At 42.7% G+C, this 17,130-nt stretch overlaps 1 protein-coding gene across 1 annotated transcript in view; it reads left to right on the forward strand.

Annotated features, from left to right (window-relative positions):
- The window catches only part of c6 (complement component 6), a 54,844-nt gene that overhangs the window by 26,657 nt on the left and 11,057 nt on the right, over positions 1–17,130 (forward strand). Inside the window, 4 exon segments of the mRNA XM_037691938.1 lie at positions 4,537–4,780; positions 4,946–5,068; positions 9,026–9,192; positions 14,987–15,212. Coding sequence (XP_037547866.1) covers positions 4,537–4,780; positions 4,946–5,068; positions 9,026–9,192; positions 14,987–15,212 — 760 coding nt within the window.

A 17,130-nucleotide genomic window follows, 5' to 3' on the forward strand; every position in this document is an offset into this window, starting at 1 on the left:
CCTTCTGGTAGGAAGGCGAAACGTTTCAGTACCAAAAAAGAAACTGTCCAGATGATCTGACTGAAAATTGTTGGATTGTATACCTGGATTATTGAGCATGGACTTTGTTGGGTTTGAACCATTTTGACATGACTGTCGACAAGGAAGTGGGCCAGCACCAGAGGAGGGGGCATGCCAAAGAGACCACCTTAGCACCAACATAACTGGTTTGTTCCACTTTGGAGTAAGCGGTTGGGGGAAGAATCAATTTTGTGTTGTGTGTTTCCTTGACTGATGAAGCCTTCTGGATGGAAGGTGAAACGTTTCAGCACGAAAAAAAAAGAAAGTGTCCAGATGACCTGACTGAAAATGGTTGGATTGTATACCTGGATTATTGAGCATGGACTTTGTTGACTTCCTGTGGTGTTCTATGGAGCATCTCGGTGGTCTCAGTCTACAACTGAAGGAGCTGCGGTTAGAGTCCAGTGTGTCATGCAGGGGGTGTGACATGTTGTTCAGGATCTGGAACAGTTTCCTCAGCATCCTCTGCTCAGACACCTCTGTCAGAGACTGCAGACTCCTAGAGACTCCCAGAACTGAGCCAGCTCTCTTGATGAGTTTATCAAGTCTGTTGACATCAGCTTTCTTCACCCTGCTGCCCCAGCACACCACAGCATAGAAGAAGACGCTGGAGACCACCGAGTGGTAAAACATCTGCAGCATGGTCCTGCAGATGTTAAAGGACCTGAGCTTCATCAAAAGAAAAAGGTGACTCTGCCCTTTCTTGTAGAAGGTGTTGGTGTTAGCTGTCTGTCCAGTTTATTGTCTAGGTGGACCCCCAGGTACTATCAGTCCACAGTGTCCACCTTAGTACCCTTGATGTTGATAGAGTTGGGGGGGGGGGGGGGATCTTGTTCTTGAAGTCCACCTGCAGCTCTTTAGTTTTTCCAGCGTTGAGTTGCAGGTAGTTCCACACCACTCCACAAAGCTGTCCACCACACCTCTGTATTCAGCTTCTTGGTCACCAGTGATGCAGCCCACAATGGCAAAATCATTCGAGAGCTTCTGCAGATGGCAGAATTGTGAGTTGTACCTGAAGTCCAAGGTGTAGAGGGTGAACAGAAACGACGAGAGGACCGTCCCCTGAAGAGCCCCTGTGCTGCTCAGTATGGTGTCCGAGGTGGTGTTCTGTAGCCTCACATCATGTGAGCAGCTGGTTTTGGTTGTCAGCACCAAACTAGTTGATCCACTCTGAGAAGGTGCCATTTGAGACTGAGCTGAATACAGCACCTCAGACTGAGGAAGTCTTTTGTATGAAGGACGAAACGTTTCTACATTTTTTTTGTTGTTTTGCTTTGTTTTGTTTTTTGAATGTGCAGAGGACCAGATTGAACTTTTTTAGATTTTTCTACCTGGATTATTGAGCAGCATCAGGATATTTTGAACCACTTTGTCCAGGATTGCCTCAAACTAGTAAGAGAGTTTGAGAAAACAGCAATGAAGAGAGCAGACTACAGGAACCACTTGCGATTCAACCTCAGACGTCGACAAAATGGCATAATTCCCAAGAGCCTGGAACTAAAATCTTCGGTCAGCGGGCACTGGGCAAGCAAGATCCTTCAGAAGGTACAGACCCAGCTGCTGAATGAACGGGTGAGACAGACCAATTTTACTATTGAGGCCTTGAAGGCCAAAGAAGAGCACATTCAACAGAAACTAACTATGTGTCTAGATCAGACCACACTTCAGCAAGTGTTGGACTGTACAGATCAGGCACACTTAGCACAGCATGTCAAGTCCAAGACTCAACAACAAAACAAGTTTAACTTACTAATAATTCATCAACACCATCACTATTCCAATAACAACACATTCAGTGTAGGACAACACTCCAGTAGTCAATTACATGTCAGGGAGACAGAAAAGTGGGTGAAGAATTTATCTGACAGACAGCTCACCCAGCCAGAGACAGAGATTCTTGCCAGGGGACTGAACTTTGCAGTTGCACCAAGTAGAATTCCTCTGGTGGAGATGATCACAGCCACAGAATCAGCCATCTGCAACAACAAAATGAAAGATGGTGAAGCAGAACAACTCAGAATCAAAGTTTCAGACTGCATCAGCAATTCCAAACCACCACCTTCCAACATCAGTAGAGGAGAGGGATGCACTCACCACTCTTAGCAAGGACAAAAACATTGTCATTCTCCCAGCAGACAAAGGAAGGTGCACAGTGATTTTGAACCAGAAAGACTATCATGAGAAAGTTATGACACTTCTTAGTGACTTAACCACTTATGAACCTCTGAAAAAAGATCCATGAAGTGGTTACAAGAAGAAGTTGATAGATTGCTTGAAAAATTTGGAGCAGGACAAGGCTATTGATCGTTTTCTGTACCACAGACTGTACCCAGGGGAGGCCACACCTAGTCTGTATGGTTTACCTAAAATCCACAAACAAGGTGTACCTTTAAGACCTATTGTTAGCATGATTAACTCTGTCACTTACAATGTTTCCAAATATCTGGCATCTGTACTCATCCCTTTAGTTGGCAGCTCAGAACACCACATACAGAACACCATGGACTTTGTGGATAAGGTGAGGGATGTCATCATGGAGACTGATGAAACAATGGTCTCTTTTGATGTCACATCACTCTTTACATGCATTCCTGTTGATGATGCAGTAGAGGTGGTCAGTTTAAGATTAAAATCAGACACCAATCTGAGCAGCAGGACCACGCTTTCCACAGAACAACTGTGTCAACTCTTGAAACTGTGCCTGCAGTCAACCTACTTCACATATGGGGGCCAATATTATAGTGTGCTATGGGGTCTCCAGTTTCTCCTGTTGTTGCCAACCTGTACATGGAGGAGGTAGAAAAGAGAGCCTTGAAGTCCTTTTCAGGGACACCGCCAAGTCATTGGTTCAGGTATGTTGATGACACCTGGGTTAAAATAAATCTCAGGAAGTCCAACATTTTACTGACCACATCAATTCTGTGGATAAATACATCAAGTTCACACAAGAAGATGTAAAAAAAAATGGCAGGTTGGCTTTCTTGGACTGTGAGGTCTCAGTCTCTGATAGAGGACATTTGCAAACTGAGGTATACCGCAAACCCATCCACACAGTTTGACTCCCATCACCCTTTGGAGCACAAGTTAGGAGTCATCAGGACTCTGTATCACAGAGCAGACAGCGTCCCCACTAAATCAGGAGCCAGGCAGAAGGAGAAATCCCACACAAGACAGGCTCTAGAGCAATGTGGATATCCTAACTGGGCCTTCCTGAAAGCAGAGAAGAAACCCAAACAGGACTCCAGTCAGCCACCAGGTGAAAAGAAGGAACCCAGACCCAGACCAGTGTTCATTCTGTATGTTGAGGGGGTATCAGAGAAACTGAGACGTTTATTTTCTAAACAGTAGCTTTTAAACCCCAAAATACATTACGGCAAAGACTGGTTCATCCCAAAAATCCAGTCGCCCGGCACAAACAGAGTAATATTGTGTATGCTGTTCAGTGTCAGGAGGGCTGTGATCAGTCTTACATCAGGGAAACTAAACAGTCACTGGCCAAAAGGATGGCCCAGCACAGAAGATCAACATCATCAGGCCAGGACTCTGCGGTCTACACTCATTTCCAGGCCAGCGGTCACTCTTTCAGGGATGAAGATGTTCACATCCTGGACAGAGAGGAACAATGGTTTGAGAGAGGAGTAAAGGAGGCCATCTTTGTGAAAAGAAATCGTCCATCATTAAACAGGGGTGGAGGCCTCCGGGTTCAACTGTTCAACTTGTTTTTTGAATGTCCAGAGGACCAGATTTAACTTTTTTAGATTTTTCTACCTGGATAATTGAGCATGCATCAGGATAGCAGGTCTTATGGTGTTAAAAAGTACTCGAAAAGTCAAAGAACATGACTCTTACACTCTTAAAGTGCTGCCTGCCCTGTCCAGGTGCGTGTAGGCTCTGTGCAGCAGGTAGATGATGTCATCGTCAACTCCAATGTGTGGCTGGTATGAAAACCAGCATAATCATGAATGTAGCACTCCCTACCACCTTGTGAATGTGCATATTTTCTTTTTCCAAATTTGTGTATCATGCATGTTTTTGATAATTTCATATTCCTTTATTTAGACAGGTTAATCCCATTGAGCCGCGAGGACTCATTTACAAGAGATCTGAAATATGTGTCTTTTCTCTGTATAATTAAAACATGCTATTGGATGCCTCAAACCCCCTCCCCCTCCCTTGGGATTAATAAAGTATCTATCCAAAAAAGTTCAAGACAATCACAACTGGAAGTTATTTGTAACAGAAGATGTTTCGCTTCTTATCTGAGACGCTTTCTGAGATGAGAAGCGAAACATCTTCTGTTACAAATAAAGTCCAGTTGTTTTTGTCTTGAACTTTTTTGAATTTACCATATCCTGGATGACTGAGAATGTTCACCAGCATTTCTATCTATCATTTCAAGTGTACCTACATCTTTGGGTATATATATTTCTAAAATACTGTACTCTTTTTTTCCCCACTATTGCTCTCTTTTTATAGGACTCCAAGTTTTTCCGAGTGCATCAGGTTCTTCCCGTGTCGACATTTACGGTGAAGGATCCGCAGGACTTGACCCTCTCGCTTCCTTTCCTCCAGTTCCTCAGTGCTCTGCCACTCGATTACAACTACGCTCTCTACAGGGAGATCTTCCAGCGCTTCGGTACACACTATTACAGTTCAGGAAAGCTGGGAGGCCACTATGACCTGCTGTACCAGTATAGCCGAGAGGAGCTCACCACCTCAGGTACAACAGCCCCCTCTGGTGTTTTAAAGTACGGAATTACACCCAAATCTACAAGCACAACCAAAAATGAAACAAAAAGTACAGCTGGAAAATTAGATCTTTTTAAAATTGAGGTGGAAAATATTTGAAGTTCTTTATGACTGAGTGGATTTTTCCTTCCGACAGGTCAAACAGAAGAACAGTTCAAAGGCTGCCTGAGCCAAGAGTCCGGCTTCACTGTCATCCTCTACACTCAGTACAGCAGCTCATCTCGATGCAAAAACAACAGGATGACAGAGAAATATCACGGTTACTATCGAAATATTACTGTATTTTGCTATATAAATTCTGGGCTATTTAATCCATTCATATATAAAATGTTCAGCTCATTCAAGAAACAAGTGCAGTTTTAGTTTTACTTTTATATATATATATTTCACTTTATTTACAAATAGTTTCCTCATAAATAACTTCCATCCATCCATTATCTTTACCTGCTTATTCCATTTTGGGTCACGGGGGTCGCTGGTGCCCATGTCCAGCAATCACTGTGCGAGGGGCGGGGTACACCCTGGACGGGTCGCAAGTCCATCACAGGGCCACATGGAGACAAATGAGACAAACAACCATTCACTCTCTCATTCACACCTAGGGACAATTTAGAGTTACCAATCAGCCTAACATGCATGTTTTTGGTCTGTGGGAGGAAACCGGAGTACCCGGAGAAAACCCACGCATGCACGGAGAGAACATGCAAACTCCACCCAGAAAGGCCCCTGGACCGGGGTTTGAACCAAGGACCTGCTTGCTGAGAGGCAGCAGCTCTACCAGTTGTGCCACCATGCTGCATCATTTTTAGACAAGATGTTTCTAATCTTAGTGATATTATGCAGGTGGAGGAAAGCATTTCTGGAAAAGGTTTTAATGTGGGGGTAAAAAAAAACATATCCTGATCAAAAATACTACAAAGGTTGTTTTTTTTTTCTCTTTAGAACTGGAGAACTGGAGATTAATGCCATCCAGAGAAAATTAAAGACTGCAAAAAAAAATTCTTAAAATGCTCAGGTCCAAAAACCACCAAATCTGTCTTGTCTGAGTTTAAAAGCAGAAAATTAAGACATTCCTGTAATCCCAGTATCATGTTCAAGCCTCTGTAGTAAAATATTGTGATCGACTCTATCAAATGAAGCACTTTTAACAAAACATTTGTTACGTTTACCTTTTAGCTACTCATTTTCTATTTTTAGTGACCATTCTACTAAACTTAGCAGGTTTTTTATTGCATCTAGCTAACCTTTTGCTATTTTCTTTACTTTTACTTTTCACTAAACTTGCTACTTTAAACTTTTAGCTAGTAATTTTATGCATTTAGCTTGTAGCTAGTCATTTGCTACTTTAGCTGTTCATTTCAAGTTCAAGTAAACTTTATTGTTATTATGATCTTATGTGGTGCATGAGATGGAACGAAATTATGTACACAGGGTCCTAGTTACACCCAAAAATAGCAAAATATAAAGTACAAAAAGAAAGAGTAGATAAGGATCTAAGATATAGACTAAAACAAACGCCGAATTGTACGCTAAAAGATCTAAGATATATGCTAAACACTAATAATGTAAAACAATATGGTGTAACAACAGCAGTCCGAACATGAGTCTGTGGTGAGCAGACAGGTATGAATAAATACAGCAGCATGAGATAATCCTGGTTAGAGATTCACGAGTCTAACAGCCTCAGGGTAGAAGCTGTTCCTCAGTCTAGTGGTTCTACACTTAATGCTCCTCAACCTCCTTCCTGAGGGGAGTGGGGCAGAAAGTGTGTGTGCTGGGTGAGTGGGGTCCTTCATGATGCAGGTGGCCCTCTTCCTACATCTGGAGGTGTAGATGTCTGTGATGGTGGGGAGACTGACTCCAACATCTTCTGTGCAGCCTTCACCACTCTCTGCAAAGCTTTTCTTTCTGCAGCTGTGCAGCCTCCATGCCACACATTGATGCTCGAGCACAGGATGCTCTCCACTGCACACCTGTAGGAGGAGGTGAGGACTGAGCTTAGCTTTCTTGATCAGGCTGGTGGTGTTGAAGCCCCAGTTGAGGTTATCATTCAGGTGTGCCCCCAAGTATTTGTAAGTGGAGACCACTTCCACCGCAGATCCTTCTATGTTTGGTAGTGGTGGTCGTGGTGGTCGTGGTGGTGGTGGGGGGGGGGGGGGGGGGGTTGCTCCATGTCCACAACCATCTCCTTTGTCTTCTTCACATTGATGTGAAGGTTGTACTTCCTGCACCAGTTCTCCAGGTGTTCCACCTCCTGCCTGTAGCTGGACTCATCATTGTTTGTGATGCATCCCACCACCACTGTATCATCTGGAAACTTTACAATATGACAGCCTGGATGGGTAGGTGTGCAGTCATATGTGAACAGAGTGAACAGGAGAGGGCTCAACACACAGCCTGAAGGGAGCCAGAGCTGAAGGTTATGGTGGAGGAGGAGAAGTTGTGGATCCTTACAAACTGTGGCCTGTTGCTTAAGAAATCCATGGCCCAGTTGCGTAGGGAGGGGCTTAGTCCTAGTGCGAGTAGTTTGTCCATAAGGGTCTGGGAAATCATGTTATTGAAGGCAGACATGAAGTCTACAAAGAGCATACAAACGTAGGAGTCCTTCTGCTCCAGTTGGGTGAGAGCATTGTGGACCATAGAGGAGATGGCATCTTCTGTCGATCGATTTTTCAAGTATGCATACAAGTGTGGGTCATCACTGATATCAACAATAGCATTGATGTGGGTCATGACCAGTCTTTCAAAGCATTTATTTGTATCAGGGTGAGGGCTACTGGCCGGTAGTCATTCAGATCAGTCATTGCAGAGCTCTTCGGAACTAGGATGATGGTTGTGGTCTTCAGGCAGGTGGGAACAGTTGCCAGGGTGAGACAGGAGTTAAAGATGTTGGCCAGCACCTCAACTGATCAGCACAGTCTTTCAGCACTCTCCCCAGGATGTTGTCAGGGCCAGTTGCTTTGTGAGGATTAATCCTCCTGAATGTCCTCTTTATGTTTGCTGAGGTCACGCTGAGGAACTCCTTTTACAGTGCTGGGTGGTCTGTTCAGATCTTCAAAGCTGGCATAGAACCTGTTGAGAGCATCAGGCAGTGATGGGTCCCTAGGGCAATGCGCACCCCTGCTTTTATAGTCTGTGATGTACTTAATGTCTTTCCACATGCTCCGTGGGGCCTGTGAGGAGAAATGTCCCTGGATCTTCCATGCATATGTTGCTTTGTCCCTCTTATAGCAGCCAGCTCTTTCCTTGTCCTCCCCTGTGGGTTGCCAGACCTGAATGCAGTGTCCCTGGCTTTCAGCAGGATACAGACCTCTGCGTTCAGCCAGGGTCTCTGGTTCAGGTATCACATCTGTTTCAATGTTGATGTGTTCATGCGTGCACATCTGCTCACAGACTCATGTTCATGTTTGTGCTGATGTTCAATGTTTTATGTTATGAGTGCTTAGTGTATATTTAGTTGATGTTTTTCTTAGTTCATATCTTAGATGGTATTACTGTTTTTCTTATACATTTTATTGTTGGATGTAACTGGGACCTTGTGTACATAATTTCGCTCCACCACATGTACCACATGAGGTGCGAATGACAATAAAGAAACTCTGACTCTGACTGACATCACAGTCCTAGTGGTGGTGACATCATCAACACACTTGCTGATGTATCCGAGGACAGTAGATGTGTATTCCTTCAGATCTAGCTCTCCCTCATTTAGAGCAGCCTCCCTGAAGATCTGCCCTGTCTGTACATGCAAAACAGTCCTGCAGTACAGAGTCGCTGTCACTGGGCCATACCGTGATGGTCCTCTGTGTTGGTCTGGAACGTCTCAGCAGGGGAGGTAGACAGGGGCCAGTAAATATGGAGATATGTTCAGAGAAACTAAGGTGGAGATGGGGGCGGCTTTGTATGTGTCACATATGTTGGTGTAAACATGGTCGAGTGTTATTTCCTCATGTTGGAATGTTCACATGCTGATAAAATCTTGGCGGAGTGTCTTTCAAGTTTGCTAGTTTTTGCAATTATTCTGCTACTTTTAGCTGGCCTTTTGCACCTTTTAACTTAGGTTCTGTTTCTTTTAGGTTTACCAACTCACTTCCAGCTTCTGTAACAAATTTATTGATATTTATTATTTTCACAGAAATTTTATTTAAAAAATATTTCATACATTTCTGCCTCCCGTCTTCTCTCGGCTCATTCTCTGACCATTTTTTGGCTCCAGGTTCGTACATCCAGTCAGCAGAGAAATCTTTCTCCATGGTTAAAGGAGGCCAAGCCAGAGAGGCTGCAGCTTTGGCCTTCGAGAGGCAGGGTCCTGCTCCGGACCGAACCTCTTACAAGAACTGGGCCAAGTCTGTACTTGAGAACCCTGCTGTGGTGGATTACAAGGTGAGGTCCAAAGCTTTGCACCTTCTGCTGAGTTCAAACTGTTTAAAGTGGTCGTGGTCGCTCAGTATTTTAGCTGCAGCAGACAGCAGGCAGTTGGATCTCAGTTTGGAGAACTGGGGAGGAGTTATCGCAGAAGATTCGAGCTAACAGCTAATCAAAAGAGGAACCCATCAATCAGGAGTTTCTTTCATCTATAAACAAACAAAAACATTTGTTCTACAACTTTAAACCAATATAACAAATGTTTTTAAATATGATCACTTCAGTAAACGTTGTTTACTTTAAAGCGAGGAACTCTTGTGTTCAGTTAGCGCTCAAAGTTCATGAAGAGAATGACTCTCAGCTACTACCTCACCAGATTTTGGCTCAATATTAATAAAACTGACTGAGTTGGAGCCATTTTTGTGTTGGCTAAGTTCAGTTAGTTGCAGCAGCCATCTTTAATCAGGTTAAATCCAAAAGGTAAAGGTTGTAGATTTAAATCTAATTATGATTTTACTAAAATTTATCCATTGGTTCAGGAGATATTTTGCTAAAAGACAGACATAAAAAATAGACATATGGAATTACTCTACATGGACACATTTCTTTTGTGCTGGCATACATACAGAGTTATAAATAAGATAATAGCATGTAATTTAAACTTCAAATAAAAGTAAATTAAAAAAAGCATAAAAGAAATGAAAAAAAAAATAATTTATGAGCAATGGTCCATATTTTCCCCGCTTCTTCTATTTTGGGTTGTGTGTGTGTGTGTGGGGGGGGGGGGGGTCACTGGTGCCCATATGCAGCAGTCACTGTGTGAGAGGCAAGGGACACCCTGGACAGGTCTCCAGTCCATCACAGGGACACATATGCCCCTTTTCCATTAGTACCTTTAGTACTGGTACAGCACGGTTTGACTCGGTTTGGTACGGTGCACGTTGTGTTTTCATTATACTTTCAGTACCGGTTCCAGTGGGCGGGGTTCAAATTGACATCACACACCTTCCCAGCTGGTGGTGGTAAGACCTTGAAACTGGTTTCAGTACACGGTTAGTGAAGTTTCTGGTAAATTAAAAAAATACAGATTATTAAAATTATTGAATTAAAAAATATATATATATTTATATATATATTTATAAATCCAGCTAATGAACTTTTAATGAACTTTAGTTCACCATTAAATCTCTGGTGAAGCAGATTCTACAAAAACATCTATATTTAAAATTTTTATACATTTTCTTCATCATTTGATGTATTTGCACTCATTGTGTCTACTTTTATTGTTCAATTTAGATATGTGGTTTTGTTTCTTGTTTACAGATATTTTTCTATTTTCAACTTTTCTCTAAAGTTTATTCTTGTTTTGTGATTTGTACTCCTGTGGGTTAGAATAAAGTTGAACTAAAGGCTGTATCTCTTCTTTAATCATGTTTTACAGAAATATTCCTGAGAGATCTAATAGTTTTGTGTCTTTTTATGATTTTTTTAGATGAGTTAACTTTAACAAATTATTTAATAGTCATTAAAGTGAAAACAGGATTTCATGATAAAGCCGGCACTATTTTTTATTTATTTTTAATCTTCACTGATAAAAAAAAAAAAAAATAGGGGGCGAGGTGGCACAGAGGTTATTTCAGTTTATTCAATTCAGTTTATTTATATAGCGCCAAATCACAGTAAAGTTGTCTCAGGGCACTTTACAGAAACATTCACATAAAAGCCAATTAGTAAAGTTCTCTATCTAAGGAATCCAGCAGACAAGTTGAATCTTGAATTTGTTGCAGTCTCCCATCCTGAGCAAGCACAGTGGCAACAGTGGAAAGAAAAAACTCCCTTTTAAAAGGAAGAAACCTCCAGCAGAACCAGGTTCAGGACAAGCGGCCATCTGCTTTGACCGGCTGGTTGAGAGGACAGGGAGGAGAGACAGACGAGCACAGAATGGTAGGTCCAGGTGTATCTGAAAGACAAAAAAATAAATAAATAAACACATGTTAAGGATAGAAAAAAAAATTACAAATACAAAACCGGTTGAGCAGAGTAAGTAAAGAAGTAGCAGAGTGAAAATTGTGGTCAGTTTGTCCTCCAGCAGTCTAAGCCTATAGCAGCATAACTAAGGAACAGCTCAGGAAACCCAAGCCGACCCTAACTATAGGATTTAGCAAAAAGGAAAGTCTTAAGCCTAGTTTTAAAACTGGATAATGTGTCAGCCTCACAGACAGAGATTGGAAGTTGGTTCCACAAGAGAGGAGCCTGATAACTGAAAGATCTGCCTCCCGTTCTGTTTTTGTAAATTCTAGGAACCACAAGTAAACTTGCAGCCTGAAAACGAAGTGCTCTGTTAGAAAAATATGTAACAATAAGATCTGTAATATAAGATGGAGCTAGGTTGTTGAGAGCTTTGTAGGTTAGAAGTAAGATTTTTAATTCTATTCTGGATTTGACAGGGAGCCAATGGAGAGAAGCTAAAACTGGAGAGATATGATCTCTCCCACTAACTCCAGTTAAGACTCTGGCAGCAGCATTTTGGATCAACTGAAGACGTTTTAAAGAAGTATTTGAACATCCAGTTAATAAACCATTGCAATAGTCCAGTCTAGACATGACAAATGCATGAACCAGTTTTTCTGCATCATTTTTAGACAAGATGTTTCTAATTTTAGTGATATTACGCAGGTGGAAGAAGGCAGTTCTACTAAAGTTTTTAATGTGGGGGATAAAAGACATGTCCTGATCAAAAATAACACCAAGATTTTTAACACTAGAACTGGAGGACAGATTAATGCCATCTAAGGAGGGCGAAAGACTGAAAAATTCATTCCTAAGGTGCTCAGGTCCAAAAACCAAAACCTCAGTCTTGTCTGTGTTCAACAGGAGAAAATTAAGGGTCATCCAGGTTTTTATGTCTTTAAGACATGCTTGTAGTCTAAGTAGCTGATTGGATTCATTGGGTTTAATGGACAATTATAATTGTGTGTCATCACCATAACAATGGAAATTTATCCCATGCTGTTTAAAAACTTTACCTAATGGAAGCATATATAAAGTAAAGAGTATTGGCCCAAGCACTGAGCCCTGAGGAACTCCATGACTAACTTTGGTGTATGAAGAAGATTTATTATTTACATTTACAAACTGGAATCTATCAGATAGATATGATTTAAACCATTTTAGAGCCGTTCCTGTAATTCCAACATCATATTCAAGCCTCTGTAGTAAAATATTGTGATCAACCGTATCAAATGCAGCACTGAGGTCTAACTGGACCAGTATAGACACAAGTCCATTGTCTGAGGCCATGAGAATATCATTAGTGACTTTTACTAGTGCTGTTTCTGTGCTATGATAAGCTCTAAACCCTGACTGAAACTCTTCAAACAGATAATTTATGTGTAGATGTTCACGCAACTGACCTGTAACTATTTTCTCTAGAATTTTTGAGATGAAAGTTAGATTAGATATAGGTCTATAGTTGGCCAGAATTTCTGAATCAAGGTCAGATTTTTTAAGTAAAGGTTTAATTACAGCAACCTTAAAGCGCTGTGGTACATAACCCTCCATTAAAGATAAATTAAGTAGATCCAAAATGTGGACATTAATTAGGGGAAATACCTCTTTAAACAGTCTGGTTGGGATGGGATCTAGCAGACATGTGGATGGTTTGGATGAAGTTATTATTTTTGACAATTCAGAGAACTCAACAGGACAAAAACTGTCCTAACATAAATCAGGCTCTAGTGAAATTTTTAAAGTTGCCTCATTTGACAGGGGACTAGAGATAGTAGAAGGAAGGATGGTTTGAATTTTCTCTCTAATTGAAATAATTTTATTTATAAAGAATCTCATGAAGTCATCACTACTTATAGTTGTAGGGATACATGGTTCAACAGAAATGGGACTTTTCATTAGTCTAGCAATAGTACTAAACAGAAACCTAGGGTTATTTTTATTCTCCTCTATTAAAGATGAGTAATATAAAGTTCTAGCATTACGGAGAGCTTTTTTATATGTTAGCAGACTAACATAAGACAGAAGGTGAGACAGAAGGTTAGAGAAGGTGGGCCTGTGATCGGAAGATCGCCGGTTCAAGCCCCGGTACCGATAATATCAAAAATGTGGGTGGGGTAGGTGAAGCACCCACACTTGCCCCCACCCTCATTCGTCCCACTCTAGGCCCTTGAGCAAGGCCCTTAACCCCCACCATCTACTTCTCCGGGTGCCCTAAATAGCAGCTCTCTCCTCCACACAGAGGGCTGTGGTTGTGTCAGGATGGACATCTGGCGTAAAAATAACTGGCAAGTCTTCGTGCGACATAGATCGCTGTGGCGACCCCTAAAGAAGGGAGCAGCCGAAAGAAGAAGAAAAAACTGATTAAATATATATATATACTGTATATATATTTTTTTAATACATAACGTGTTTTAAAAAATTGTTTCCACCTTCCGTCCCAGACCCGTCCTTGTCCACCCGTCTGCCAGGGGTCGGCCTTCATTAGCATGCGAGGCCAGGGCCCAGACCCTGTCGTTCTGTGAGTCAGCAGCTCGTATGATCGTCCATGGTGACCAGCAGAGCTCGGAGTCCGTAAAGCACGCAAGGCCGGGGCCCAGAGCCTGAACCCCGGGTCGGCTGCACAAAGGATCTTCCGCGGTGACCAGCGGAACTTGGAGCTGGGGAGATGACGCCCTGCCCGGCCTGTGGGGGCTCCAGTGGAGAGGACAAGAGAAAGTCGGGGACACGCGGAGCTCCATCTAGTTCGCTCTGAATTTTGTTGTCAGTCACCAAGCACAAAAAATGCCTGCACTTCAGCATTAGACCATGGTGTTGTCATTATTGTTTTTAAAATCTTTAAAATAGGTCCAGGAGCTCCTCAGAGTTGAGTTATTGCAAATGGCGGATTGAGTGTTGTGAAAAATTCTCAAACCTCTCTAGTGACTCCACCCCCTGACCAATCAGTGACCGACAGTGTTCTGACGTCATGTTTTGGTACCGGTTCGGCCCGGCTAGAACCCCAGAGACAAGGGCACTGAAAAAATGGACCAGTTCTACGTACCGTTACTAATAGAAAAGCCTTGGAACCGTGCCGAGCCAAGTCGAACCGTGCTGTCCCATTACTAATAGAAAAGGGGCCAAAGAGACCAACAGCCGTTCGCTCTCTCTCACACCTAGGGACAATTTAGAGTTACCAATCAGCCTAACATGCATGTTTTTTGTCTTTGGGAGGAAACTGGAGTACCCAAAGAAAACCCACGCATGCAAAGAGAGAACATGCAAACTCCACCCAGAAAGGTCCCCAGCCGAGATTTGAACTGGCAACCTTCTCGCTGAGAGGCAACAGCTCTGCTCTCTTCTCATTTGATGAGAATGACAAACAGAAATCTTGACCTACCAACTCAACTGAGCCACCATGCCGCCCATTAACAATGCTAAAATAATCAACTGAACAGGAGTTTAGAGGTCTTATTGTCTTCGGAATAAAGTTTTTGCTCATTTTGACTATTCAGTGAAGCCATTTTACAGGAACAAAAACTTTGTTTTGTTGAGAAATTTGTGGTATTAAACCAAAAGTTTGTGCCAAATTTTCTCAATTTTTAATAAAGTGTTTGTTCTAACATCTGTGAAAGTTTTGGATGGTTTTAACCTGAAAAGGGGCTCCTATTGGCTGTTAGCTTGACTCATTTGTGAGAATTTCTCCTTAAATTTCCTAACTGAGGTCACTCTGACAGCTCTCTGCTGCAGGTAATATACTGACTGGTCAAAGCAACTCCACCAAACCCTGCCATTCCTTAAAACCTACTTATTCTTCTGTGTTCAGCTACTTCCCATCATCGATTTGGTCCGGGGAATTCCCTGCGCCGTGACGAAGAGGAGACACCTGAGGAAGGCTCTGCTGCAGTACCTGGAGGAGTTTGACATCTGTAAGTGCGCCCCGTGTCCCAACAACGCCAGGCCCATTCTCTCTGGGACTGAGTGCAAGTGTGTCTGCCAGCCCGGTACCTTTGGTACCAACTGTGAGAAACGAGCTCCAGACTACACATCAGGTACGCTTCGTCTTCAGTTTCAGACCAGTGCAAAAAAAACAGTTCAGGTTGCTCAAAGTGGGGTTACATGGACTAACTATGGCCAGGCAGTATCTTACCTGCAACAGACAGTCAGTGGACATTTATGACCCTGACTCTTTCTAACAGAATTGTACAAACATTGCTAATAAACTATTAAAAGAGCATCACGGCAACATGAACCACCATGATTACTATTGTCATTATCACTTGCTTCCATGAAAGATGGATGATCATTTAAATGCCTGCATCTGTGTATTTGTTTCTGTCTTATAAACAAAATATCTTGTAAAACACTGGGAGTATAAAAAAAAAATTCGAACAAATTTAAAATATATTCACTCTTTGAGTCAACTAAAACCATAATGGCATGTTTATACGCCCGTCCAAAGGTGGACATATTATTCTACAGCCTCTGCCTACTTGTCCGTCCATCCGTCCATATGTCTGTTGTCCCACCTATACCTTCTTATCTACTCAAGATAATTAAACAAAACTTCATACACATATGCATCATCACTAGACAGAATGTTGCACACACATTTCATCATTAAGGTCAAGGTCACAAATCAAGGTCAAAGTTAAAACCAGATCTTTGCATGTCCAGACCATAATATCTGATCCACTCAAAATGATTTAAAGAAACTTGATACTTAGACATATCACCACTAGACAGCATGTCACCTCATCTCCAAGGTCAAGGTCACAAACTAAGGTCAAAGGTTATATCAGGTTGTTGCTTGTCCAGCCAGCACTATAGATATAATTGCTTGTCAACAGGTGTAAAATGTGCCGTATGCAGTACTCTTGTTGAGATTGGAGTCATTCTAAGACAACAGTATTCATTTTGATCTTATCCTTGTTTGGACTACCGTTAGCGCCTCAGTCCAGTGAAGTTAGCTTAAGTACGTGTTAAGTACGTGTTCATAAGCTTTCCACAAAACTCCACCTGAAAAGATCAGAACTACTGTATCCATCCATCCATCCATCCTTTATCTTCCGCTTATTCCGAAGTCGAGTCACGGGGGCAGCAGCTTGAGCAGGGAAGCTCAGATATCTATTTCCACAGCCACCTCTTCCAGCTCTTCTGGAAGGATTCCAAGTTGTTCCCAGGCCAACTGAGAGACGTATAGTCTCTCCAGTGTGTCCTGGGTCTTCCCCGGGGTCTTTTCCCAGTCGGATATGCCCGAAGCACTTCCCTCCAGCGTTTCTTAGGTCTTCCCCGGGGTCTCCTCCCAGTCGGACATGCCCAAAGCCCTTCCCTAGGGAGGCATCCAGGGGGCATCCTTACCAGATGCCCGAACCACCTCAACTGGCTTTTCCTTGAATCGCCACCTTATCGTGGTGGAGGAGTTTGTGCACCTAAATTATCCTAGGAGCTATGCTGTCGGGGGAAATTATAATGGTCCCTGGTAGGGTCTCCCAAGGCAAATTGGTCCTAGGTGACAGGCCAGACAAAGCGATTCAGAAGATTTTTATGGACATGACAAAGCAAGGAACTTGGTGTCCCTTGCCCGGACGTGGGTTACTGGGGCTTCACCATAGAGGCAGGCCTGGGGGAGAAGCTCATCGATGAGCACCTGGTGACCAGGTCTCTACCCATGGGGCCCCGTCGGGCTCAGCCCAAAGGATGGGTTTGCCTTTCTGTGGACCCCCCACCTGCAGGAAGGGCCAAAAAAGCCGGGTGCGGGATGCCATGGGCAGTGGCCAAAGGCAGGGACCTTGGCGCTCATACACTGGCTAACCAAAGTTGTCTCTTGGGACATGGAAAGAACTACTGTAGTCCCTTGTTTATCATGAGGGATCCGTATCTTGAAGCCCCGCAATAAGTGAAAAACCGTGAAGTAGGAATAGTAGTACAAGTAGTAAGTAGTAGTTTATATATATATATATATATATA

Source organism: Nematolebias whitei, chromosome 18 (genome assembly GCF_014905685.2).
Source record: "Nematolebias whitei isolate Nwh7 chromosome 18, NemWhi1, whole genome shotgun sequence".
Taxonomy (NCBI): Eukaryota; Metazoa; Chordata; class Actinopteri; order Cyprinodontiformes; family Rivulidae; genus Nematolebias; species Nematolebias whitei.